The sequence below is a fragment of the Rhinolophus ferrumequinum genome, chromosome X (genome assembly GCF_004115265.2).
Source record: "Rhinolophus ferrumequinum isolate MPI-CBG mRhiFer1 chromosome X, mRhiFer1_v1.p, whole genome shotgun sequence".
In the NCBI taxonomy this organism is placed as follows: domain Eukaryota; kingdom Metazoa; phylum Chordata; class Mammalia; order Chiroptera; family Rhinolophidae; genus Rhinolophus; species Rhinolophus ferrumequinum.
This window is the reverse complement of record NC_046284.1, coordinates 5,348,394-5,376,360: the sequence shown is the minus strand read 5'-3', so window position 1 is coordinate 5,376,360 and position 27,967 is coordinate 5,348,394. Positions and strand designations below refer to the sequence as shown.

Below are 27,967 nucleotides of genomic sequence, written 5' to 3'. Positions count from 1 at the left end.
AAAGGAGGCAAAGGAGAAACACGAAGTTGAAGATATTTATTTTTAGAATGGGAGGGGAGACCCGAACATGTTTGTTATGCAGGGAAAGGAGCCAGTCAGAGAAACGGGAGCAGAGCGACTAGAGATTCTGGAGAGAGAAGGTAATGAATGGAGTGAGGCTCCTGGTGAGGCAGGCTGGGATGGAATTCAGAGCATGAGTGGAAATGATAACTTGAGGCAGACTGAAGGACACCCTTTGCCCCCACTGGGATAGGATGAAAAGAAATGAGATTTGGGTGAAGATTCAGTTCAATCTATTATCATTTGGCAACTGGTATATCCAAGGTGTTCTGCTAGGTAGCATTCATCCATCCATCCACTCATTCATCCAACGTTTTTTGGTGCAACTACTGTATTCCAGACCATTGGAGACAAGAAGATGAATCAGACAACTGCCCATTCCTCCAGGAGCTCACAGTCATGGAGTGAGAGCAGACCTGCAACACTGAAAACTGAGCACAGCGGCTGCGAAACCAGCTGGAGCCCAGCAGGGAACTGATTTGGCGACTTCTACCTGGGCTGCTCTGACCCAGCAGGGGCGCGGGGGAAGGGGCTGTGGGCCTGTTGCTTGGTGAGCTGGGAGCTGCAGAGTTGGCGGGTTAGTGACAGGCGTGCGCTGGGCCGTCACTTCTGCCTCTTTGATTGGGAGGACTCAAACTGGCACCTAGCTTGTTTATGAAAGTGGAACTGCACCTTAAGCAATTGCAGTGCATTTGGAATATTTTGGATAAACTGAGTAGAAGCCAAGGAACAACAGCCTTCTCTCCACCAGGCCCTTTTCCCCAGCACCTCCCCCCAGGGGCAACCTGGACACAGCACATTTAGGAAGATGTGATTTTCAAAGCTAATTATGAAAACATTTGTCATTGGAATCAGTGGTGTGACAAATGGTGGGAAGACAACACTGGCTAAGAATTTGCAGAAACATCTCCCAAACTGCAGTGTCGTATCTCAGGACGATTTCCTTAAGCCAGAGTCTGAGATAGAGACATAAAAATGGATTTCTGCAGTATGATGTACTTGAAGCACTTAACATGGAGAAAATGATGTCCACAATTTCTTGCTGGATGGAAAGCCCCAGATACCCTCTGGTATCAACAGACTGGGGAAATGTCGAGGAAATTCCCATATTAATCATCGAAGATTTCCTTCTCTTTAATTATCGGCACCTTGACATTATATGGAATAGTAGCTACTTTCTGACCATTCCGTATGAAGAATGTTAAGAGGAAGAGGAGTACAAGTATAGTGGGTGGTCACACAGCCTGCCGCCACATCCCCCGGCCAAAAAGAAACAATGAGCTGACAGAGCCATAATCACAGGAGAGATAAGTGGGCCAGGGAAAGTTTCTAAAGTCACCCATGCAGATTAATTAAGAGTTGTCCTGTACTTAACTTGTCCTCATTATCATAGTAAAAAACACTCCCTTAGGTGGAGATTTAAGAAGCTAATAAGACAGGCGGCCCAGGAAGTAACATGTAGGTACACTGTGCAGGTGCAGTGTAGGACCCACCTTGACATACCTTGGGGAGGGAGAAAGGAAGGGGTGGCCAGCAACCCCAAGAGCCTATAAAACCGCTGTGCCTGTAAGCCTCAGGGAGCCACATCCATTCTCTTTCAGAGTGTGTTCTCTTGGTGCATCAAGCTTTCTATTTAATAAGCCTTTCTCTCTGCAAAACTGTTTTGCCCACTCTCTTGCCCCTCCTGAGAGGGGCAAGGCCCCCTGCACCAGTAACACAAGGGTATGCAAGTCTTCAGAACCCCCAGGGTACTTTGATGGCCACACGTGGCCCACGTATGTAAAGCACAGAGGAGAAATGGAGGACATCACAGTGGGAAATCATTTACCTGGATGGAACAAAATCTGAATCCAAAGCATGTGAAGATCTAAGAAGAACTAGCAAAGCAAAAATGTCTGTAAGTAACAGCATAAGAATGGAACACACTGAATCCTTCCTGGGCTGAACTGGGGAACTCGAAGGAATTCAAGAGCCTTAACCAAGATATAATATGTACTTTGGTACAATGACAGCTATTGTTTTGTTTGTTCAATCACACATGATTTTCCCCAGTAAATACTTATCCATGATCATGGACAGGAATTTACCTTCATGAGTTGTTCTCATTCCAAGGAGTGTATAGATATAACACAGTGCGTCAGTTCCTCTAGACCAATGGTTGTCAATCTTTTCTGAATTGAACCCAGAGTACGAAATTAGGTTTACATCACAGTCCAGTATATATGTAGCCTACTGTGTGCATATTTGTGTGTCTGTGTCTATATGTGTGTATGTATGTGTCTCGATGTGTGTGTGTGTCTATATATGTCTACATGTATATATGTGTGTGTATACACACATATCAAGTATCATAAGATGTTTACCTTATATACAAGGTACTCTGGTATTTTTCTATTTTTTTAAAAATATTAGTTACCATCCCATACCAGTGCCCACTTCCTGCAAATAATGGCATTTACCAGGAGTAGCAGTCACATGAAATAAATCAACAATTCCCCTACAGTAAGGAAAAAAAAACCTGACTGAGCACAGGAGACTGTGGGAGCACAGAACAAGGGAATTAAGAGTAAAGGGAGTTAGAGGGAAGAAGTAAGTAGGAGATGTGAAGATCAAAGACAGTGGAGTGATGTGAGGAAGAGGTCATGAACCCAGGCATGCAGGCAGCCTCCAGAAGCTAAAAAAGTAAGGAAACGGATTCCCCACTAGAGTCTCCAGAAGGAACCAACCCTGCTAACACCGCAACTAATGGCCTCTAGAAGTAAGAGAATAAATTTGTCTTGTTTTAAGTGGAATGAAAAGGAGCAAAGGGAATGAAACAAGTATGGAAATGCCTATAGAACAATGCATAGACTGCTCTGTGGGTTCAAGGGCAGAGAGATCTCATCTAGGAGGGCTGACCCACAAAGGATTCAACATGCAGTGATGGGGGGTTGTGGGTGCCCACCAAGAGGTGGGAACAGATGCAAAGATGCGAGGCAGGAAATTGCAAGAGGACATGTTCTGGGAAGGGAGAGAGAGGCTCTGGTTGAGCACAGAGTATGCCGAGGCAAGTAGTGGGAGGGGCAATTGGGAAGCAGGACTAGAATGAGATGCAAAAATGTCATTGAGGCAGCATCACAAAAAGCAACTGGATTGAACTAATGGATTGTGTGAAACACACCAGACTGAGAATGAGAAACTTGGTTTCATTCTAGGCCTAGCTCTGCCACAGACTCGCTCTTGATAAGGTGTGTGCTGACTCAGTTCATGTCTCTGAACACTGCTTTCTTCATCTGTCCCCTGGTAGCCGCAGTACCTTCCCTGCCTATGTCATGGGGTTGTTGTGAGAAGCATATGAGTCAGTCAGTGCACACAAAAACGTCTTTTAACAAATCTTTAAAGTGGCTTAGTCAAGTGACACAGTCAAGGCTTATTATTGAGGAAACACGTGTCCCAGGAACACATCAACTGAAAAAGCAGGCGAGAAAAATTTACTGCAATACTCCCTGCTATGAGAATCTAACAAGTTTCCCAAACTGTTAGGTAACATGGTGAATGAATCACCAAATGCCTATCAACTTGGAACTTCCATACATCACATTTATATACAATAAAAATAGATTTGTACTATCCTGGTAGCCTACTGATAATTGTAAAACAGGAATTATTGTTTCAGAAATGTAAACACTTCAGAGGACAGAAATATGCAACTTTTCAACGTTTTTCATTCACTGACTACCCTGTTGTGTACAGCAGGGGTGACAACTACAATTTCTGCCCTCAAGGAGACCGCCTTCTACCATGACAGACAGACATCTCAACAGACAACTGTAGTACTGGTTGAGCACAAGGGGTCTGTGGGAGCTCAGAGCCAGGGTACCGAAGCCAGTCTTTTGCAGCAGAGGTTATATTAATATGAAGTGGTACTATTGCCCTGATTTTACAGATGAGGAAACAGACATAGCAAGTGACAGAGCCAGTCCTGTAACCCAGGTTTTTGAACTATGGGTCCAGGACTTTTTCGCCTTCACCAAAGCTGCCTCTTTTACTTTGTAAACATGTTAGGACTAATGCACATGGTGGAAGATAAGTTATTTTGTGGATAAGTTATTTTGTTATTTTGTGTATAAGCACCCTGCACTGCTTACTCCTTTCCAGCGATAGAAAGTCTGTGGTTAGAGTACCTCCAAGTGTCCAAAATGTTGTATTTCATATGAAATGATACTAATAAAAGCATTCACCTTTCACGTTCCTTTTGAAAGTTCCTCAAGATTTCAGGAGTGTGTGTGTGTGTGTGTGTGTGTTTGTGTGTGTGTACGGAGGCACATACATGTGCATACACATTTGGTGTGGGAAAGGCTGGGAAACATTGACTCCTGCATTTTCTACAAGTCCAGGCAGAAAGAAAATGGAAACTGAGCCCGAACAGAAAGGAACCTGCAGAAGAAAACAGGTGAAAATAACCAATGCGAGAAAAGAGTTCTTAGGAGATACCAGGAAAGTGGTGTCTTAGGGCCACGTCTAGTGCTTCATTTGCTAAAGTGTATGTAGGGAAAGTGGTTTCCTTCATCATGTTCTTCTTCTGGGAATTCTGTGGGAATTTCCCGGTGCTGTGGGAGTTAGAAAAGGAAAAGAAATAATTTCTGTTTCTGGAAGTAGTACAATCTAGATGACCTGAAATCCCTCTTCACGACAAAACACCTAGGGAAGCTGGATAACTAGTGGGCTGTGGTTGCCACCAGAAGGCGCAATCCATCCCAACAGCAAAACAACTGAAAACAAACAACAAACAAACAAAAAAAACAACACGGGGATTGTACTGAGAAACTCCTAAGATCCCTACCATCCATTTCTATCATTCTCCAGTTTATATATTCACTCATTCGCCTGAACATTTACTGAGCACTGATTCTATATCAGGTATTGGCCTGTGTTGTTTTGATAAATACAAGTTGAAGGGCATAGTTCTTGCACTCAAATAGCTCACCATTTTGTGCAGTGGCTCCCAACCAGAGCTGCACATCAGAAACACAAGAGGGTTTGCAAGAATGCACATGCCTGCCCTCCCGGCTGCCCTCAAGATTCCAGTTGCAGCCTGGAGGGAAACAAATAGCCTGAAATTCTTTCTGTAGTGAACTCTAAAACCCGGAGCCTGAAAGGAATTCAAAGCATTAAACAATGTTGTATAGAAATACGAAGGGGAAAAGAGTCCCTTCAGACAGGATGGTTCCACAAGCTTGGGCAAGGTACAGAAGAGGTGCGGCCTCTCTTGTTCCCAAGAGGAGCGTGAACCTGGGCCTTGCCGCTCCCCAGCAATGCCAAGGAGAGAAATAGATACATTTGACAGGCATTTTGAAAGTGGAGTGTACTGAACTTAGTGTCCGATTAATTGTGAGAGAAAGGAAGGCATCAAGGAAGACTCCTAGATGATCGATTTGGCCAGCTGAACACACCTTGCTCATACAGGGAATATTAGAAGAGAGAGGGAGCTTGGAGAGAAGTTGTTTCCAGTCTTGGATGTAGCTGAGTTGGAGGTGCATGTAGAACATGAATGTGGAGATGTCTAAGAGGCAATTGCACACCTGTATCTGGAGTTTAGCAGTGTCCATTCTTGTATCACTTCTGTTATGTCATATGTAAGTTTTGCATCACTCCTAATCCCTTTTTTATTTTATGAATAAAGCATAATAATCAACTTTACACATTTCTTTTCAAAGGGTACACAGAATCAGTTATCTGTGCCTCAGGGAGTTGTAGGTTTAACTGTATTTTGAGTATGCCCAGTAACTATTCTGCAGCTTTCAGCACCTGCTTCTATATGGCCCCAGATAATGCATGCACTAAAACCAATCTTGTCTTACTACCATTTGCCTGGGGTCGGACTCCCATCATGACAGGGTCTTCATGTTTTTCCACTTCTGATCCTAGGGCAAAAACATCTCACAGACATAACCAGTTCATAACAGCTCTTGCAGAAATTTCTAGTGACATGTGGCTTTGGGCAATTAAGGCTCTTTCAACCCCTGGCTCCCAATTACCTTAGGCTGTCATTGGGTGTCTAGCGTCCCAGAGGTCTAACCCTTCTCTGAGGCTACATAGTCATGAAAAATGTTCTCCATCATTTTGGCCATCTTCCAGAAAACTTGTGGGAGCTTCTCAGTGCTGTGTGAGTTATAAAGGGGAAAGTAATTTCCATTTCTGGAAATAGTGCACACTAGGTAACCTGAAAACCCTCCTGCTACCAAGTGCTTTAAAAGGCTGGACAAAATTTAATAAATATCCCTTTTTATGCACATGATGAGTTTGTCATGGAAAGTGCTCTCAGGTGTCAGAAAACAAAAAGGAGCCTGAAGAGCAGATCAATGTGCATTTGAGTTTATGTTAGGCAGTAGGACTTGACCATCAGGGAGAGGAGAAAAGCCCTAGTACCTTCTCACAAGGACTACACAGTCAATTAAAGGGTGGACTAGAAAGGACATCGGCCCATCACCATGGGGCGATGACAAGGGAGTTTGGTCTCTTCATGGGTTCTGGTGGAAGAAAATAAAATGCTTCCCCTGATAATTTGTAACTCTAGGGCTATTGTCATCCTGATCTAGGGTTGGAGTTAATACCTCTTGTTTAGTCCAGGAAACCCCAAGCTCACAAATTAATGTAAAAAAAATATACCATCCCAGACATATCCTGAGGTCTCCTGGCAGAAGTAAACACACAACCTCTCTGGGAGACACATCCTCAGTTCAGATCTCACAGAAGTCCCACAGATGAAGCTCTGCACGAAACCCACAATCAAAATGATAAAACACATAAGGAAAAAGAAATCTGTGATTGTCAGCATGATGAGCAGGATTAGACCACCAAGAACCTCAGATAATTGAACTACCAGAGTATATAAAATAAGTTTAGGATACTTAGAAAAAATAGGGAAAGACCAAGATTCGGTGGATAAAAGAAGAGGCTGTTTTTTTAAAGAACCAAATGAAACTTCTAGAAATGAAAAACAACATGTTCAGTAACATCAAAAGCTCAGGGGATAGGTTTAAAAGCAGATTTATCTGCTTTAATGAACTGGAAGATAGAGCTAAATAAATTATTCAGAAGGCAACTAGGACAGATAGGAAATGTATGAAAGGTTACGAAATATGGGGGGGGGGGAATGCAAAGGACCAAAAAATAGCTAGTAGGAATGACAGAATTGGAGAATAGGGAGACAGGTATAAACCAATATTCAAAGGGACACTGGCTGGAAATTTTCCAGATTTGCTAAAAGATGTGATTCCTCATATTCTGAAAGCACAAGCTACACAGAGAATCAGTAAAACCAAATCATGGGAAAACTGCAGGCCAACGAAGACAAGAGGGAGATCATAAAAGCAAGCTAGAAAGATGAGACACAGGACTATCAGGGTAATAAAAAACTGGCAGCAGATTTCTGACCATCCACAATAAAATTGTATTCATATCACTAATGCACCCAAAGGGGAAATTAGCAGGAGTGTCACACCCAACTCAACTATTATTCAAAGATGAGGGTGAAGTAAAGATATTTTTTTGAACAAAGATAGAGAGGGATGACCACACACAAGCCCTCACTTAAGGAACAGCTTAAAGATGTTCTTCTATTAAAGGTAAACTGAACATAAGAGAGAGAAGTAAGATGCAACAGAGGAATTGTGAACAAAGAAACCAGTAACCATGGCCATGAGTGTAAAAAAGGATAGACTATATAAAATAGTATAATTAACAAAGTTAAAACTAAATGTTGGACAGCATTGACTTGTAAGACATGGTTCTTGTATTATTTGGGATGAAATGGAGATGATGATTAACATAAGACTTGATAAAATGATAAAAATGTAAGGACACTGATAATCACAGATCCATTAGCGTCCCACATATGAAAGATTAGAAATCTTAAATTTGTCTAAAACTAATTAACTCAAAGTTAGCCAGAATATATCTCGAGGGAAAAATTAACAGTTTAAAACCAAATGAGAGATTTCTTTGTAAAAAAAGATGGTGGAGTGAAGAAAGGTAAAAAAAAAATCTCCCTTTCCCCATCATACTTAATAGATGAATAACGTAATTTAGTGGTTACCAGAGGGTAAGGGGGCTGGGGGGTGGGGGATGAGGGTGAGGGGGATCAAATGTATGGTGATGGAAGGGGAGCTGACTCTGGGTGGTGAACACACAGTGTGATTTATGGATGATGTGATATAGAATTGCACACCTGAAATCTATGTAATTTTACTAACAATTGTCACCCCAATAAATTAAAAAAAAAAAAAAGAAATGGTAAAAAGCAGGAGAAGAAGAGAAGGAAGGGAGGAAGGGAAAGAGGGAAGGAGGGAAAAAAGAAGGAAAGTGTCTTCCAAGGAATACAAAAAAAAAGAGTCTGGTAAAGAGAATCTTTTGTTTAACATACTTTGTATCTTGCCCCCATTCCCCAGAAGCAATACTGAAGGAAAAAATGTGAATCAGTTAAATTTTGCGAATGAAACTTAAGACCTTCTAACTTGAAATGGACTGAGGCAATATGTAGGACAAAATCAAGTAAATACCTTTGTGAACAGAGGAACCCTCAATTGCCACTGTTAGATTTCACCAGCAATAGGAAGGCTCCAAGTTCTTTCCATTTTCCAGGGTACCGTGCTGAGTTCAGGGAATAAGCCCAAACCCTCAGAGTAGGCTAAGAGTTTGATAGTTTCTCAGAAAGTTCAACATAGAGTCATTTCTTGAATGGGATACTGCAGCAGCTTTCTAACTCCAACCTCAACCTTCTCTATTCTATTTTCCACACAGCTGCCAGAATTGTCCTTCTGGAAGCAAATCAGGTCATGTCACCCCCGAGCTTAATGACTGCAGTGGGCTCACAATAGCCTACAACGCATTCCAAAACCTGAGCATAGCATACCAGGACCTTCATCTTGGCTGCTGCCTGCCTCTTCTCCAGCCACAACCACCACCGTCCACCCACACTCACCCTACTCGCCAGCCATGACAAACTAATTGCAGGTTCCCCCAAGCGCTTGGCCTCTCATCATGCTACGGATACACACACACACACACACACACACACACACACGTACTCAAGCAGCTTGCCTGGTGAATGTGAGGTTGGTTTAACATGAAAATCAATGTAATATACCGTATGAATAGAATGCAGGGGGTGGGGAATCTCATGCTCATCACATAGATGTCAAGGGGAAGGAAAGCATTTGACAAAAGCCAACACCCTTTCATGAAAATAAATTCAACAAAATAGAAGTAGAAGGGAAATTCCTCAATCTGATAAAGAGCATCTATAAAAAACTGACAGATAACATCTGGAGGTGCCTTCTTGGCTATTCTCTGCAGATATATTCTCCCTACAGATACTGGTTGGCCTTCAGCAGCTGCAGTGCTATAAAAGTAGGCTCATAGACAAGAATTTTGGAATGCATTTCAAGCCTACCTCATGGTCATTATGTGGATGAGGTTAGGGCAAGCAGAGAAGCATATTGTTTCCTTTTTTTTTTTTTTTGTCACTACAATGTTAATTCTTACCTGACCTCAATTCTCTAGTAAAAGCCAAAACCACAAACTAGTTCAGTGAATAATACCTATTTAGGCTCTATTGGTACTTCAGATGATCAGTTAAAATGATGCATTTTGAATAACTGTGAGAAATAGTCAATTTAAGGTTTTTAAAAAAACTTTTCAATTACAGTTGACATACAATATTATATTAGTTTCAGGTATACAGCATAGTGGTTAGACATTTATATAACTTTGAAGTGATCACCTCTGTAGGTCTAGTATCCACCGGGCATCATACATAGTTATTACAATATTATTGACTATATTCCTTATGCTGTACTTTCCATCCCTTGACTAGAAAATTGTCTTTTTGCTTTTGCTTCCTTCTGTTTCTTTCTCTGGGTGTGGATCTCTCTCTCTCTCCTCTCTCTCTCTCACACACACACACAACACACACACACACACACACACACACACATACACACACACACAGGGCTCTTTATTTATGGACAAGGAGAGTCTTCAATGAGTTTGAGGCTGGTCATTCTGAAATCCAGTGCCATTGAGAGCTGGATGCAGACAAATGAGGAAGCACAAATGGCTGTTCCGGGACAATTTCTGAGCTGCACGGCCTCATATTTTCCATTAGCACTGAGTTGCCTGTGTCTGGCGGTTGTGCTGGAAACAGCCCCAGAATTTTCATGTGAGTTGATAATTTCTGATGCTCTCTCTTCATTTGACAGTAGGACAGGCTCCATCCCTACCCACCACACATTTGGTTCTGCTTATTATGTTATTACATTTAGTTATTTAGGTATTACTTATTACTACTGTAAAATGATCATAGAAAACATTTGTGAGTTGGTATTTCCTGAGCTCATCTGATCAGCACCGCTGAAGGGGAAGGGGGATGTACAGAGCCAAAGTTTTCTTAGAGCACAGACAATGGAGCTAATGTGGGAGTGAAATGTAAGGTAGAATAAGAAAATTGATGTAAGAAGAGGACAGACTATAAGAGGAGACTTTCTACTAATCAGAAACCCAAGAGAATCACTTGAATGCCCCCCACCCCTTTGCCAAGCGTTTGTAGTTTTTCTGGGGACACAAGGGCGTATGTTTATTTGCAAGAGGAAAGTGTATGGTGTCAGAGAACCGGTAAAGCAAAAAAAAAAAAAAAAAAGGATGTCAAGAATAAATAGCCTGTGAGGTCTTCTGAGAGAGATAACAAGTACCTCTTTTTTCTAAGGGTCTAAGTATTGTTTGGCTTTTGTGAATGTTTCGAAGGCAGGTCTCTTCCTGTTGATACTGAAAGTATCTGAGAGCCCAAGTTATAGAAAAACATTTCAGAGAAATAAGTGGGTTCCAGACCAAATACTTCCCTGGAGAACAGAAAGATGGAGTGTTCACCAGCAGAGCAAAGGAGGTCTTCAACACAGTTACCTGACTGATATAGTCCAGATGTCTTGGCAGGGGGGACACATTGTCACACTTTATCTGATTCGGAGGATTCCATGCCTATATTAACCAAATTCACTACAAATCTATCCTCGCAGGCGGTTTATGTAGCTGCAGCTCTTGACAGTCCTTTCCTCTGCTTCTCTCCAGAGGACTCTTGGGGATATTACATAAAGTAACACTGGTGAACATCGGCCCTGGCCTGTCAGGAAAACATATTCTTTCCTTACTGCACAGATAGGGAAACTGTGCTGGATGAAAGGCAGATACTTGAGCATGGGAACAAGCAAGAGGCAAAGCCAAGTCCATTCTTTTGAGAATATGAGGATTTGGAGTGTCCACAGCATCACTAGAATAGATGAGATCACTGGCTTCTTAACTGTTTTTCAGTTCATCCTGAAGCAAGCCCCTGGCCCATGATTTAATGTTGGAAACTTACAGTCCCTGTTAATTAGTTGAGTCAGTAGTTTAAATGGCGAATTCCCCCCCCCCTTTTTTCCGCCTCCTCCCCCCACTCCGGTTCAAGCCGTTGTTTCTCAGTCTAGTTGTGTAGGACACAGCTCCCTGGTCCATGCTGGTATTGTGAGGCTTGCGTTCCCCCCAGCTGAGGCAGTCGGTTGCTGGTCATCAGTTGGCTGCTCACAGTAGCTCTCGGCAGCTCAAGGCAGCCCCTGGCAGCCCAGCTCCAGGGAGAGCTGTTGTTCACAATCTTAGCTGTAGAGGGCGCAGCTCAATTGGCCCATGTGGGAATCCCACCGGAGACCTCAGCTTTAGGAGCACGGTGCTCCAACCACCTGAGCCACGGGGCTGGTCCTAAATGGCAAATTTGATGTTATTAGTTTTTCCTGTTTTGTTTCACTTTAAAGGATTGTATTTTTGTTGTTGAAAGTTTCATAAGGTTCTTGTTCGAACTTTAGAAAATATGATCATACCCAAAGCCACTAGGGTCCAGAGCCAACCCCAGGATTATTATTCTCTTTGGATAGAAGAGGAACTTCAGACACAGAGAGGTTAAGTAACTGAGGAAGGACGGAAGGTAGAGGTCAGTGCTTGAGGTCTAGTACCAAGTAGCAGATATGAGGAGGAGGCCTCAGTGTGTAGTAAATAAGAGATGAAGTTTAGAAGTAGGTCGGGAGGTAGAGAGCACAAAGGATGCAGTTTACCAGTTCAGGACAGAGGATGCGAGGCCCTGAGAGCTGCTGTCTCCTCTGACTGGGCAGATGTTTACATTTTATAAGTGCAAGATTGCTGGCTGCCATGGCCCTACTGCACTCCACCTTCTCCCCTCAGGCCTTCCCTGCTGAGCAGGTCAGATGAACTCTTTCCCAGATTTTCTCAGTGAAAGGCTGCATTGTAATCTGGATCAGATTTTAGGTATGGTTCCTCTCCTATTAGAGCATACATCAGAATTGGCTTTAAGGACAGCAGATGTCTAGGATTCCTAAGTGATACACTCTGATCCTCCCTATCCTGCTGTTTTGAATAAACACAGTGGTGTAGTGTAGAGTGTAACATGGAATTAAAATGAGCTAAGTGTACCAATAAAAGTTGGAGATGAGTGGTTGTGCGTGAATCCAAGGGCAGGGCGACAGTGTAGACTTTCAAATCAACTATGCCTAGATTTAAGTTCTAGCTCTTCAACATATTTGCTTTTCTCGGATCATTTTCACACTTTTTGTTGATTCTCCATATTCTAAAAACATTTTTTCATGCTAGCCCTCCTTGTACTTTATATGATTATCTGTAATGATGACTTATCTTTGTTGCTTTATGTTGGTTTAATCTGTAATGGTTTTATTCTTTTCCTTATCTTCTCTCTCTAATCCACATACTTTCTAGTTTTTTAATTTCCTAATTTTTCCATTTTTAATTTGTACATTCTTATGCACATGGCCTTCATTTTATTTCCAGCTTTTCATTTGATTATTTCTTCTGTTTGTTGAATGGTAGGCTATTCCCGAGGAACATCAAATATCAACTTGTTAGCTTTCCATTGTCTGTCAAATATTTTCTAGTTCACCTTCATTAATAATTTGATTTATACACAAATACACTATTCTTAAATTATTTACCATTCAGTTTTTGTTTATCCATAAAGTGGAGAGTATACCAACAATAAGCATGCATCTCCTTTTCACCTAACTTTGTTCTCTCCTTATGCTGTCCTAGTTCTGTTGCAAACAGGCCTCTTTTCCAAAACAATCTCAGAAAATGTATTCTGTATTTTGTAGATTATTATTAAAGATATGCTCCTTTTCTGAGTTAACTAGCTGCTCTTCCTTTCTCATTTTCATTATTTTTTTTATGTAAGGTTCACATTAGTTGGTTTTTTTCTCCTTGCTTTCTTTTTGGGAAATATTGGGATTTCTCCAGATCAACTGTCTTTAGCTAGAGTGAGTTAACTACCTTTGGTTCCACTCTCTGTCTGCTTGTGTTTTAGTGTACTCTCCTTTTGATATCTACAGTAATCTACAGTAATATTTTAGCTTGAATAAAATTGTAGCAGTTTTCACTTCATATTACTGTACACTACTGATATGGCTGCTTTATCCTCTCCCCTCAGCCAGATTCTCTGGCATCACCACATCAGCCAGCTACCTGGTGACAGGTTGATTACATCGGACCACTTCTATCAGGGAAGGGGCAGTGTTTTATTCTTACTGGAATAGATACTTACTCTGGATATGCATTTTCCTTTCCCGCACACAATGCTTCTGCCCAAACTACCATCCATGGAATTACAGAATACCCTACTCACTGTCATGGTATTCCACACAACACTGCTTCTCATGAAGGAACTCACTTCACAGCAAATGCAGTGAGGCAATGGGCCCATGCTCCTGGAATTCACTGGTCTTGACACATCCCCCAACATCCAGAAGCAACTGGCTTGTTAGAACAGTGGAATGGCCTTCTGAAGACTGAAGACTTAGTTACAGGTATTGCCATCTAGGAGGCAATACCTTGCAGGGCTGGCGCAAGGTTCTCTAGAAGGCTGTTTCTCCAAAAGGCAGGATTCACAGGCCCAGGAATCAAGGAGTGCAAATGGAAATGGACCACTCACTAAAGGTAAGTAGCATCACTTGCCTTTAGTGATCTGTTAGCAAAATTTTTGCTTCCTGTCCCTGAGATCTTATGCTCTGCTGGCCAAAAAATCAGTTCTAGGGGGATGAATGCTTCTGCTAGGAGACACAGCAATGATTCCATTGAACTGGAAGTTAGGACTGCCTCTGGGCTACTATGGGCTCCTTGTGCCTGTGAATCAGCAGACAAAGAAGGGAGTTAAGGTATTGGTTGGGGTGATTGATCCTGACTACCAAGGGTGCTACTCCACAGTAGGTAATGAAGATAAGGACTTCTGTCTGGAGTATAGACAATCCCTTACGGTATCTCTTAGTATTACTTACCATGCCTTGTGGTTAAAGCCAGTGGAGAACTAAAATAACCCAGTTCAGGCAGGACTACAAATGTCCCGTACCCTTGAAGAATGCAGTTTGGGTCACCCCACCAACTAAAGAACCACAACCAGTTGAGGTACTTGGTGAGCTCAAATGGAATACAGAACAGACAGTGAAAGAAAGTAATTATGAATACCAGATATGGCCATGTGACCAGTAACAGAAATATGGAATGTAATTGTCATGAATGTTTCTTCATTTTTTTATCACTGTGTTTGTGAAGGTGTGTTTGTGCGTATAAAATATCTTTGTTTTCTTCCCTCTCTAATCCTCCTATCACATAACATAAAATGTATTGACTTTATACTATAGTATTTAACTATTGTCAACTTTACATCATAGTATTTAAGTTTCTGGATATCAAGGAAGAGAGTAAACATTACCCAAGGAGTTTGCATCCTCTATTGGGGAAATGATTATTGCATTTTCAGTCGTATACAGGATATCTGTATCATGTTAGGTCAAAGTGGGACCTTGTAATTGTCTTTTTTAGGAGTTTAAGTATGTTTTAAGGAGATGTGTCTGGGTGCCAAGTTGATAAAGGGTGTACTTGTGATGGTTACTTTTATGTGTCACCTTGGCTAGGCCACAACATGCAAATATTTGGTCAAACATTATTCTAGATGTTTCTGTGAGAGTTTTTTTAAGATTAACATTTAAATTAGTGGATTTTGAGTAAAAGCAGATTACCTTCCAAATGCCTCATCAAATCAATTAAAAATGTTAATAGAAAAAGACTGACCACCTTGGAAGAAAAGAGAATTTGGCCTGCAGATGCTTCTGGACTCCATCTGCACCTCTTTTCTGGGTCTCTAGCCTGCTGGCCTACCCTGCACATGTTGGAATTTCCAAGCTTCCAATCATGTGACCCATTTCCTTAAAAATCTGTCTCTGTCTCTGTCTCTCTCTCTCTCAATTGTGTTTGCTTTGTTTCTCTGGAGAATTCTAATTAATACTGCTTGTATACCCAATACCTGGCTCCCTGGCAATCCCTGCCCCCACCTCCTCAATGCAAGGCGTTTAGACCAGAGGCCTAAGGAGGATTTTTCTTAAGCTCAAATCCAAATAGTATCACCATTCACATTACAGAACTCCTAAACATTCCTGTCATAAGACAGTGAGGCAGCCAGCCAGCCAGGCCTGCACCCTGTTGAGAAGAGGATACCAGAACAAGCAGAAGCCCACAGAGCACGCACCCTTACCGGTTTTGCAATAAACGGCACTAGGCTTTTAGGACTCCAAAGGACCCTTCCTGGCAGCCAAGTGCGAGGGCAGGAACGGTGGCTCAATCTGTCTCAAACTACTACCCTGTAGTTCCTTACCTATTGCTTCCACATTGTTGAAATAGGAGTAGAAAAGCATACCCCAAAGGTCCCACCCATTTTGAGGCACTTAACTCATAGTGACAACTGTCCCCATGCCCCCCAAAAATGCAAAACAAAAATCTACCCCCAAACTGTGTCCTTAAATCTCACCCCAAAACATCAGTATGGCATACAACTTCAGCCTAAAGTGCATTCTCCCAAAGCTGAATGACTGAGAATGAGATTGTACTGGGAAGAGTTCTTGTTATCACTCTTGAAACTGTACAGAAAATAAGACAGAATTAAAAAAAAACAAAACAGCTAAGTCAGGTTGCATGTAACATTTGGAACAAAAAGCCTATTCCAGTTAAATAAGCGTTGCAGGAAGATCCCTACAACAAATAAGAGGTCACAGATATTACAGGTCCCTCCCAGGACAGAACCAGAAACGTGAATTCCAATGCACAACTGACACATCTGCGTTGGATCCCCCCCCACAACCCGATCTTGCTCGGGACACATTTGCATGGCAGCTACCTGAGTAAGGACCACATCGCAAATGATCTCGTACACTCACTGTCTGGCGTGGTCCGCAGGCCGCATACTAGGCACACTGTCAATTTCAAATGAATGCATACATCTTGGAACTGAAAGAGAATATCTGTTTGTTCTTTCTGCCTCCTGACATGTAGATAAATTATTCCCATTTTAGAGATGAAGTAAATCTAAACCACAAGTATGTAGTAGTGGAATGGCTTTATCATGGACTTAGGGCTGTAGCGACAACAGTGATGTACAGAATCAAGTAATTCCCACAAATACGTAGGGGGAGGATAAAACAGAGGAGAAATTGGATGACCACATATAGAATACACCCAGAAATTAGTCACGATAAAAATACCACATAGCTTAAGTATTTAGACAAAGCTGTGCAAAATAAGATCCAGACTATGAAACAAAGGTGGGGGCGGGGCAGGGCGAGTTGGGTGGAAGAGGAAAGAGCTAAAAGGATTGTCATATTTATGGTGCAGTTTTGGGGAAGAGAGTTAAGTCCCCCACTCTGAGCCTAGCGTATTGTTCTTTTCTCCTACTATTGTGGAAAGAAGTCTTTGGGAGACAGGTAACTTTCAGTCAAGTAAATCCCTGTGGTGGCAAGAGGAAGAAGCAAACAAAGGCAGACCGCTGGGATCCGCGTCCTTTATTTCCGTCCAAATGCAAAGGCGGATGCGTGAGGTTTGGTAACAGGCAAAAAGTAGTCAGTCGGCCAATGGGACTCTTCAGATTCCCTCTCCTGAGGGCGAGATGGTTTCTTGCAGAACGAGGTGAAGAAGGTGGTTCTGCTCGGCACTCAACAGTGGCCACATCTCCACCTGCAGCGACTTGACAGCTTCCGTGTCTTTTTCGTGGGTAGCCATGACCAAGGACTGGAGCAGCAGGAAGAGCTCCTCGGGAAGCTGGCCGCTGCTCTCCTGCCCGTGGCTGTCGAAAGCCTCCCAGGAGTACTTCTCCAGGGTGTGGGCATGCTCCGGGAGGAGCTTGGCGGGCGGTGGCTGCAAGAGCAGCAGCAGCAGCACGCGGGACACCTCGCAGCGGACCAGCACGTCCGAGAAGGCGCCCAGGGCGGCGGGAGAGGGCGCGGTCGCAGGGGCGTTCGGAGGGAGCGGCGCAGCGGGCAGGGCGGGGCCCGCGCCGGGCCCGTGCTGGGGCCCCGGCGGCTGCGGCTGTGGCTGCGGCTGCAGCGGGAGCGGCGGCGGCAGCGGCTGCACCGGGTGGCTGCCGTGCTCCCGCGCCAGGCGCTGCATGCGCGTGAAGACCGCCAAGGCACCGGTGTAGTCGCGCGCCAGCAGCTGGCAGGAGGCGGCGTCGCCGAGCGCCTGCAGTGCAGCCAGGGGCAGCAGAGGCAGCTGCAGCTGGGCGGCGCGCTGGAAGTGGCCGGCGGCGGCGGCTGGCTGCCCCAGGTCGCGCAGGGCGGCGGCCAGCTCCAGGCAGAGGGCGGCGGCGGCCGCTGGCTGGCCCAGCTGGAGGTGCAGACGCACAGCGGCGCCCAAAGCGCTAGCAGCGGCCTGCAGCGGCTCCCCGTAGGCGGCGGGGCAGACGAGGCGCTGGCGCGCGTCGCGCTCTTGCCGCAGGAAGAGGCGGGCGGCCTCGGTGAGCGCCAGCGCCTCCCCGGGCCCGTGGAAGAGCGCCTGCTGGCAGCGCGCCACCGCCAGCTGGCACCAGGCCGCGTATGGCAGGCACTCCTGAACGCGCAGCTCGCGGCCGAGCTGTCCGAACTGCTCGCCGGCCTCCGCCACGTTGGGTTTCCGCAGGAACCGCTTCTTCAGTTTGTTCGACACCTGGCGGTACCTGGCCAGGAAGTCCCCGGCTTCGGGGCCCGGGCCTGCACCGCCTCCCAGTCCGCCCGCGGACGCCGCCATGTTCCCAGCCCGAGCGCTTCTGCTGGGCGGATGTGCAGGCGCTGGCAGCAGGCTGGGACTTGCCCGGCATCCGTCTCGGGTCTGGCCGCGCCACCGCGCCCACTCGGGAGCCCAACGCCACCACATTGCCCTGGTGATATGCAAAATACCGGGTTCCTGGGGCGGGGCCTTGCTTAATACAGGCTGCATATGCAAATCGCGGATCCTGGGACCGGACCTGGCCTTGCGCCCACAGTTGTTAGGTGGTGACAGCTTGTTTACCAAGGTTGCTATGGGCATCTCCTAGCATCTCTAATGGAACATGACCAAAATGCAACTTGTGATCGCGCATGATCTTTATACGGACTTTTCGTCTTTCTTTTTTCTTTAAATGAAAGGCTTTGTATTTTTTAAAAATTGCAAAAATTATGAACGAGGAAAAAACCTGGCCAATAGAACCTGCTATAACATATAGTTATCAGATATATAATAAAAAGGTTATCCATAGAGGTTTGCCTATTGTCATTTAAGAACTGGAGAGGCTTTGAAATTACAGGCTCACATCTTCCCCAGTATTTCAGGCTTGTAACTAAATATGAAAAAAAAAGTTAACTTTGCATCTTTCTTGATTGTCCCCTCATCATTCCTCAATCTTCCTGTCAAAGCTGCTGCCCCATGGGAGTCCATGCCAACCGCTCTGTCCACCCCTCGATCCTGCAGCACCCCGGTCGCCACTGCAAGTTCACCCTATCACGACGCTGCAGTCATGGTCTTGCGCTCCAACCCAAGGAACTTTATCCTTCTGGGGACTTTGCCAGGCTCTGACTTGCTCAAGGGCAATGGCGCAGTCTTCCATAAGTCAGCCTCACCCCCGACCCCAGCCAGCCTCTCCCACCCAGGTCCACCCCCTGCACTGTCACCATGAGAGACTGCTCCTCTCTCATCCCTGACTCCAGCTACCCCCCCCCACCCCAAAGCAGACACCCACGCCACCCCCATCCATCCAACGAGTTATGTCCCATGACCACCTCCCACACAAAGTGACTGAAGAATGCACATGGGTTCCTTTAAACAATTTATTGACTTTTTTCAATGACTGCCCAAGGCACAAGACAGGCCAGGCTGCCCGGGCTGTGAGCAGGCCTGGTGTCCTAGGGCTGAGGCCTGGGGACCCAGGTCGGTCATGGTGGGCAGCTAATGCTGTGAAGGAGCCACCTGGGAGACGGTGGTGTTCTGGAAGAAACTGCTCAGCAGCGCGTTGTTATGGAGTGCCATGTCGATGAACTCCGGAGTGATACGCCGCTGACCGTTGTTCTGGGCCTCATTGCCCGCCAGCTCCAGGATCTTGGCCGTGAGGTACTCGATGACCGCCGCTAGGTAGACCGGTGCCGTCGACCCCAGGCGCTGGGCGTAGTGGCCTTCTCTCAGGAGGCGCTCCACATGGCTCACAGAGAATGACAGCTCAGCTCTGCTGGTGCTGGTGCGGGCGCGGTTCTGCCTCTGGCGACGAGAAGACCCTCCACGGCTCCTTGGCCCCGGCATTCTCGGCGTTGGGTGCGCTGTCTCCGACCGGCCTAGTTCTGCGGTGCAGTTCGGTGCGGTTCGGTACAGTTCAGCGAGATGCGGTAGGTGAGGTAAGGCGAGAAGCGGTGAGGTAAAGTGGGACGAGGCAAGGTGCGATGCGCCAGCCAGTCCCAACCTCGGAAATGGCGGTTACTCAGGTCCCTACTGTGTATCCTAGCAACCACGGAACGGCCGCTCATTGGCTGAGACGCACTCTGCCTGGAACGTTCGCTGGGAGAGACCACTGCTTTCCCATTGGCCCCCACGGGCCTGGGCCTACAAAAAAATGGCGCCTGCAGCAGCCTGCTCAGCCTGCTCACCCTGCTCACTGGAACCTTGCTTTGAGGGAACTCGGACTTTACATTGGACGGGGACGTTGAAGTGAAGGATAAATGGCTTGGGAGTACAAGAGCGAGGTCAGGGCTGGAGATACAGATTTGAGACTCATCAGGATAGTTCCTCCAGCCCTGACCTCGCTCTTGTACTCCCAAGCCATTTATCCTTCACTTGTATCTGGATATCCCACAGGCATCTCAAATCTCAGCTACTCCAAACTGAACTAATCCTCCCACCCAAAACTGGACCTTCTCCTTCAGCCCTTATCTTCAGTAATGCCTCCAAAGTGTGTAGTTGCCTCCCCTTGCACTCAGGGTCATGAAATATCTTTTTCCATTGCTTTACTTTCAGTTGTGTGTGCCTTTCGATCTAAAGTGAGTCTCTTGTAGGCCACATGTATAGGTCTTGCTTTCTTATCCATTCAGCCACCCTATGTCTTTTGATTGGAGCATTTAATCCATTTATAGTGAAAGTAATTTTTGAAAGGTATGTAGTTATTGCTATTTTATTCATATTTTTTATCTTTTACCTTTTAAAGAAGTCCCTCTAAGATTCTTTGTAATACTGGTTTGGTGGTGATGAACAACTATAGCTTTTTCTTGTCTGGGAAGCTCTTTATCTGTCCTTTGATTCTAAATGATAGCTTTGCTGGGTAATCTTTATTGTAGGTCCTTGCTTTTCATCACTTTGAATATGCCAATCCCTTTTGGCCTGCTAAGTTTCTGTTGAGAAATCAACTCACAGTCTTATGGAAGCTCCCTTGTAAGTAACTAGTTGTCTTTCTCTTGCTGCTTTTAGGATTCTCTCTTTGTCTTTAACCTACGGCATTTTAATTATAATGTGTCTTGGTGTGGGCCCCTTTGAGTTCATCTTGCTTGGGACTCTGTGCTTCCTGGGCTTGTTTGTCTATTTCCTTCACCAGGTTAGGAAAGTTTTCCATCATTATTTCTTCGAATAGGTTCTCAATTCCTTGCTCTCTCTCTGCTCCTTCTGGTACCCCTATGATTCAAATATTTGTATGCTTGATGTTTTCCCAGAGGGCCCTTAAACTGTCCTCACTTTTTTGGATTCTTTTTTCTTTTTGCTGTTTTGATTGAGAGTTTTCTGCTATCTTATCTTCTAAATTGCGCATTCAATCCTCTGCTTTATCTAATCTGTTGATTCCCTCTAGTGTACTCTTCATTTCAGTTATTGTATTCTTCATTTCTGACAGGTTGTTTTTTATGTTTTCTTTCCCCATTTTTATGTTTTCTATCTCTTTGTTGAAGTTCTTCTAGAGATCACTGAGCATCCTTATAACCAGTGTTTGGAATTGTGCACCTGGTAGATTGCTTGTCTTCATTTTGCTTAGTTCTTTTTCTGGAGCTTTGTTCTGTTTTTTTTTTTTCATTTGGGACATGTTTCTTTGTCTCCCCATGTTTAGCTGCCTCCCTGTGTTTGTTTCTATGTATTAGGTAGAGCTGCTATGCCTCCCATTTTTAGTAGAAGTGGCTCTATGTAGTAGGTGCCCAGTTGCACAGTCTCCCTGGTCACTGGAACTGGGTGTTCCAAGTATATCTCTTGTGTGGTTTATGTGTCCTCATATTGTAATTGAGACTTGGTTGCTGTTTCCACATCAGTGAGCAGGATTGACCCTCGGGCTCATTGGTTGTTAGGACTTGCTGTGACTACAGTGGAGGAGCTGTAGTGCAGGGGATGACCCTATAGAGCAGGATTCACTTTAGCAGGGCTCTGGTACCTGTACAGTCTCCCCTTCGAGTGTGTCATCCTTGGAGGTGATCAGGTGATGCTCTGGCTCAGTCCAAAGTTGGGAGGCAGGCATGCCAGCCCTCGGGCTTCCCGGCAGGGGACCCACTGTTGGCCAAAATCAGCTACAGCCTGTGCCCTGCCTGGGGTCACCTGGCATGAGCCACAAAGCAATCCACAGATGGCCACTGCCTGTGCCATACTTGGACGTGCCTTGAGAGGCCAAGCCACGAACCAAAGCTGGCTGTCACTAGTGCTGAGCTTAGGGCTGCTCAGCCCGAGGTACAGGACATGCCAAAGCCAGATGCTGCTTGTTTGGGTTTTGTGAACCTTTGTGAGATTTTAGGAAAGTGTACAGCATGAGATAAGGCAGGTAGTTTGTATGGAAAAGCCACTGGAAGCTGATTGGATGTGCCCAAAAGTTGGGTGGTGGGGTCTCAGAATCTCCAGGGTGGGGTGAATGAACAGTGGTAGCCAGGTTGATGGAGGCTCAGATATGGCAGCCACCTGCATCTGCATGCTGGGAAGGGAGAGGGCTCAACAAAAATAACAATGGCTTCTGCCACCTCCTCTGGGAGAAAGCTGCTCCTCCAGTCCTTGCCCTGAAGACAGACAACTCAGTTTCTCCCAATATGTTCCTGGCACCTTTCGAGCTGCTGCCCCAACACTGGAGCTCAGAGTGAGTGAGTCCGTCAGTGAGTAAGTCCATGTGTGGATCCTTTAAGAGGATCGCCTGGGACTGCAGCCGCCTTCTTCTCACTCAGCTACAATTTCCACTGGTTTTCACAGTCAGAAGTTATGGGGACTTCTCTCCCCGGCACTGAAACCCTAAGCTGGGGAGCTTGGTGGAGTGCTGTGACCCCTCCCTCCTCCAGAAGGACCTCAGCAGCCAAGAAACCCTCCCATTGTTTTTAAGGAGGGCACAGCTCATGGTGGCCCATGCAGGAATCAAATTGGTAACCTTGGTGCTACGAGCACCATGCTCTAACCAACTGAGCTAACCAGCCACCTCCCATCCCTCTCATTTTTAATGGTCACACTTGGGTGTGGGATTAGCCCATTCTACATGTCTACCCCTCCTACCAGTCTCATGGTGGCTTCTTCTGTATGTCCTTAGTTGTAGGGCTTTGCTTCAGCTAGGTTTCAGGTGATACTCAATGATGGTACTTTAGTTATAATTTTGATGTGGTTGTGAGAGGACGTAAGCACAGCATTTATCTACTCTGCCATCTTGACCAGGAATTCAGTTGTATTTCTATACACAAGCAATTGAACAATCCAAATATGAGGTTAAACTAATGCCTTTTATAGTATCATCAAAAAACAATAAAATACTGAGGAATAAATTTAACAAAAATGTGCAAGACTTGTACTCTGAAAACTGTAAAACATTGTGGAAGGAAATTAAAGAGGACATAAATAAATGTAAAGACATCCCATTAGTGGATTGAACATTTAATATTGTTAAGATGACCACAGTCCCAAAGGCAATATACAGAATCAATGCCATGCCTATTACAATAAAACCTGGCCTCTTTGTAAGAAGCTGATCCTAAAATTCACATGGAAATGCAAGGGATGAAGATAGCCAAAACAATCTTGAAACAAAAACAAAGTTGGAGGACTCTCACTTCCCAACTTCAAAACTTACTAGAAAGCTACAGCAATCCTAAAAAGTGTAGTAGTACCATAATAATAGACACACAGGACAATATTTTAGAATTTAGAATCAGAAATTAGCCCCTATATCTATCAATAGCTAATTTTTAATAAGGGTGCCAACACCATTCAATGGATGAATGAACAATCTCTTCAACAAATGGTGCTGGGACAACTGGATATCCATGAACATAAGAATGAATGCAGACCCCAATCTCACACCATGTACAAATATTGACTGTAATATGGATCACAGACCTAAATGTAAGGGCTGAAAGTATAAAACTCTTGGAGCAAGACATAGATGTAAATCCCCATGACCTTGGATTAGGCAACAGTTACAAAATACGAGAGCAAAAGCAGCAGAGCCACAAAAGACAAAGATAAATTATATGCCATCCAAATTAAAAGGTAAAAACTTTGTGCATCAAAGGCCTATATCTAGAAAGTGAAAGGACAACTCACAGGATGGGAGACACATTTGCAAAACATATATACGATAACAATCTATTTTCCAGAATGCATAAAGATCACTTACAACTCAACAAAAGGAAGACAAGCAACCCAGTTTAAAGAAAAAAAAAGGGGGCCAAAGGACTTGAATGGATATTCCCCCAAAGCAGATGTACAAATGGCCAAGAGGCACATGAAAAGATGCTCAATGTCATTAGCCATTAGGGAAATGCAAATCAAAACCATGAGATACCACTTCACACCTACTGGGATGGCTATTATAAGCAAAACAAAACAAAAAGGAAATAAATTTTGGTGAGAATGTGAAGAAATTGGGATCCTAATACACTGTTGTTGGGAATGCAAAATGATATGGGCCACTGTGGAAATCAGTTTGGTGTTTACTCAGTAAGTTGAACACAGAATTACCATATGACCTCTAAATTCCATTACTAGATATATACCCCAAAGAACTGCAAACAACAGGTATTCAAACAGAAACTTGTACAGGAATGTTCATTGCAGCGCTATTCACAATAGCCAAAAGGTGGAAAGTACCTAAACGTCCATCAACTGATGAACAAATGGATGCACAACATGTGGTCTATTCATACAGTGGAATGTTAATCAGCCATGAAAAGGAATGAAGTGCTAATTCATGCTACCATATGGATGAACCATAATGAGAACATGATGCTAAGTGAAAGCAGCCAGACTCAAAGGCCACCTATTTATTGTATGTAGGATTCCATCTCTAAGAGGTCTCCACAATAGGCAAACCTCTATGGACAGGGAGCAGGTTAGTGGTTGCCTGGGGTCTAGGGATGGGGGGTGGGGATATGCGTGTGTGGGGGGGATACAGAAAGAATCAGTGACTGCCCAACGGGTGCAGGGGTTACTTTTTGCAGTGGTGCCAGCTAGAGAGTTGTGATGGTTGTCCAGCACCAGGAGTGTATACCTAGTGCCAATGGATCGCACACATTTGTTTTATCTGCACAATGTCCCCGTCCAGTGTAAAGCCCGAGTTCCCTCAAAGCGAGGTTCCAGTGAGCAGGGTGAGCAGGCTGCTGCAGGCGCCATTTTTTTGTAGGCCCAGGCCCGTGGGGGCCAATGGGAAAGCAGTGGTCTCTCCCAGCGAACGTTCCAGGCAGAGTGCGTCTCAGCCAATGAGCGGCCGTTCCGTGGTTGCTAGGATACACAGTAGGGACCTGAGTAACCGCCATTTCCGAGGTTGAGACTGGCTGGCGCATCGCACCTTGCCTCGTCCCACTTTACCTCACCGCTTCTCGCCTTACCTCACCTACCGCATCTCGCTGAACTGTACCGAACCGCACCGAACTGCACCGCAGAACTAGGCCGGTCGGAGACAGCGCACCCAACGCCGAGAATGCCGGGGCCAAGGAGCCGTGGAGGGTCTTCTCGTCGCCAGAGGCAGAACCGCGCCCGCACCAGCACCAGCAGAGCTGAGCTGTCATTCTCTGTGAGCCATGTGGAGCGCCTCCTGAGAGAAGGCCACTACGCCCAGCGCCTGGGGTCGACGGCACCGGTCTACCTAGCGGCGGTCATCGAGTACCTCACGGCCAAGATCCTGGAGCTGGCGGGCAATGAGGCCCAGAACAACGGTCAGCGGCGTATCACTCCGGAGTTCATCGACATGGCACTCCATAACAACGCGCTGCTGAGCAGTTTCTTCCAGAACACCACCGTCTCCCAGGTGGCTCCTTCACAGCATTAGCTGCCCACCATGACCGACCTGGGTCCCCAGGCCTCAGCCCTAGGGCACCAGGCCTGCTCACAGCCCGGGCAGCCTGGCCTGTCTTGTGCCTTGGGCAGTCATTGAAAAAAGTCAATAAATTGTTTAAAGGAACCCATGTGCATTCTTCAGTCACTTTGTGTGGGAGGTGGTCATGGGACATAACTCGTTGGATGGATGGGGGTGGCGAGGGTGTCTGCTTTGGGGCGGGGGGGGGGGTAGCTGGAGTCAGGGATGAGAGAGGAGCAGTCTCTCATGGTGACAGTGCAGGGGGTGGACCTGGGTGGGAGAGGCTGGCTGGGGTGGGAGATACACATTTGAGAGTCATCAGGATAGTTCTTGAGGTCGTGGATGTAGTGAGATCATGCAGGGAGAGCACATAGAGAGAACACAGAAGGGAACCAAGGACAACTTCTTTTAAGGGGCAAGCAAACAAAGAAAAAAATTCTTGGTCAGAGACTGGAGAAGTGTCTGCACAGAAGGAGAGGGCTGCGAGAGAATGGAACCAGAAGGAGAAGGGAGCAAGGGGTCAGAAGGAAGACAGGACAGAGCAAGGAGTGGCAAACCCGGGAACAGCTGCTGAGTTCCAGAACAATAGGCATTAAAACGTACACACTGACTTGGGCAATGAGAATGTTGCTCGGGACCCTGACAAGAGCAACTTCAGTAAAGGGGTTGCAGGCAGCAACCAGGCCAGACTTGTACTAGAAGCTAATGGAGAACTCTGAGACATATCCTTCCAATACCTGGCAGCACGATAAATTTCTGTATTAGACAGAATTGGTCAGTACATCACTCTCAAGCAAAGTTTTCTGCATGCCTAGTGGATTCTCATACGGAAAACATATTTCAGTGTGATAAGGAAAATTATCCTTATAAAAGGGGGCAGCAAATTATCCTACTTTTCTTTCATCTTAAATTGTCTTGATTTCCCCTGCGTTCTTTAAGGATAATTTCACTTTGTAGAGGATTCTAGTTCTTTTTCTTTCACCACTTGAGAAGGGTCGCGCTACTACCTTTTGACCCCCATGGTTTCTCATGAGGAAACACTGCCATTCTCCTTGCTTTTCCCATACTAAGGTGTTTCTCTCTTGCTGCTTTCAAGATTTTTCTCTAGGTTTTTAGTTTTCAGGAGTTTCACTATGACATATGTTTCAATGGATTTCTTCAAGCTTATTCTTTTTGGGTTTCACTCAGTTCTTAAGTCTGTAGGTTTATGTCTTTTGCCACTCTTGGAAAAAATTCAGCCATCATTTCTTTGGATGCTTTTTCAGCCCATCCCTTCTCCTCTCCTGTGGTATACCAATGAGACAAATGTTGGCTCTTTTGTTATATTCCCACAGGTCTCCGAGGCTCTGTTCATTTTTCACCCATTTATTTGGGTTCAGGCCACATGTTCTGATCAGCTCTCTATGGTTTGTGGCTTACATTCAGTCCTATTTTGAAAGACTTCGCAGTGCTATTGCGTTTGGTTAAGCATGATCAGCAATTTGGGAGCTGGCAAGGTCTAGTTCAGTCTCAAAGTCTTTGCTATGTTGTATAGGAAGACATCCATGAATGCACAGCTTGGTGCTGAGCCTCAAAGTTCATACACAGCTTCCTGGCTTTATGTTCCCAAGCTCCTTCCTTTCTGCAATCTCCCCAGTACTTCTTGCTTCCCGGAGCTTCCCCTTTTCAATCTTCTGGGTGGAAAGTTATGACTTTAGTTAACCTTTGTCTGCCACACACTTCCTGTGCCTTTGCCTTCTTCTGGTGTCATACAGTGAGAAGACCAAGAGGGGAAACAAGTCATGTGTGTGTGTCTCCACCCTCTTGGGACCACAGCGCCTGTAGTCAGAGAGGAAGGTTACCTTCCTTCAGAGTGTTAGGTACCTCATGGCCTCTGCAGCTGCCACTATCACTGCTTTCTCTGTCACCACCGCTGCTGCCACAGGACTGCCTGTGGACCAGAACATAAGAGGACAGAGAAAAGAAAGAAAAACTGGGGGTTTCCTTCACGCTCTGACTTACCATGTAAGGAATGACAGTTCTCAGTACCCATCCCTCTCAAGTCAGAACTAGAGCTGTGTCTATAGCATTGCCCACTTCCAACTTTCAGGCTATGCTGAACTTGGGATATGGATGGAAAAAAAGTGGTGAATTCACCGCTGTTTTAGTGGTACTTCAGATTGTGGTCTTCTTCCCCAATCTGCCTGCTTCTGTTTGCTTTTCAGTCCTCAAATAGCTGTTCCATGACCGTGTCCATGTTTTATAACTGCATTTAGTAGACCATTCTTGCTCCATCTT

The 27,967-nt window shown here is 45.2% G+C and overlaps 3 protein-coding genes and 1 pseudogene across 3 annotated transcripts; 2 read left to right on the top strand and 2 right to left on the bottom strand.

Moving 5' to 3' along the window:
• Positions 1–889: 889 nt before the first annotated feature.
• Positions 890–1,973, top strand: LOC117030134 (nicotinamide riboside kinase 1-like; annotated as a pseudogene).
• Positions 1,974–16,158: 14,185 nt separating this feature from the next.
• On the bottom strand, positions 16,159–18,589 carry LOC117029965 (40-kDa huntingtin-associated protein-like). Its single transcript, XM_033119436.1, has one exon. The coding sequence runs from the start codon at positions 18,469–18,471 to the stop codon at positions 17,053–17,055; it is 1,419 nt and encodes a 472-aa protein (XP_032975327.1). The 5' UTR covers positions 18,472–18,589; the 3' UTR covers positions 16,159–17,052.
• Positions 18,590–18,759: 170 nt separating this feature from the next.
• LOC117030293 (histone H2A-Bbd type 2/3-like) lies at positions 18,760–20,038 on the bottom strand. The gene has a single exon (XM_033120339.1). It carries the CDS (start codon positions 19,711–19,713, stop codon positions 19,366–19,368), a length of 348 nt encoding a protein of 115 aa, XP_032976230.1. The 5' UTR covers positions 19,714–20,038; the 3' UTR covers positions 18,760–19,365.
• A 5,136-nt stretch (positions 20,039–25,174) lies between these two features.
• On the top strand, positions 25,175–27,391 carry LOC117030243 (histone H2A-Bbd type 2/3-like). Its single transcript, XM_033120213.1, has one exon. The coding sequence runs from the start codon at positions 25,316–25,318 to the stop codon at positions 25,661–25,663; it is 348 nt and encodes a 115-aa protein (XP_032976104.1). The 5' UTR covers positions 25,175–25,315; the 3' UTR covers positions 25,664–27,391.
• Positions 27,392–27,967: the final 576 nt, after the last annotated feature.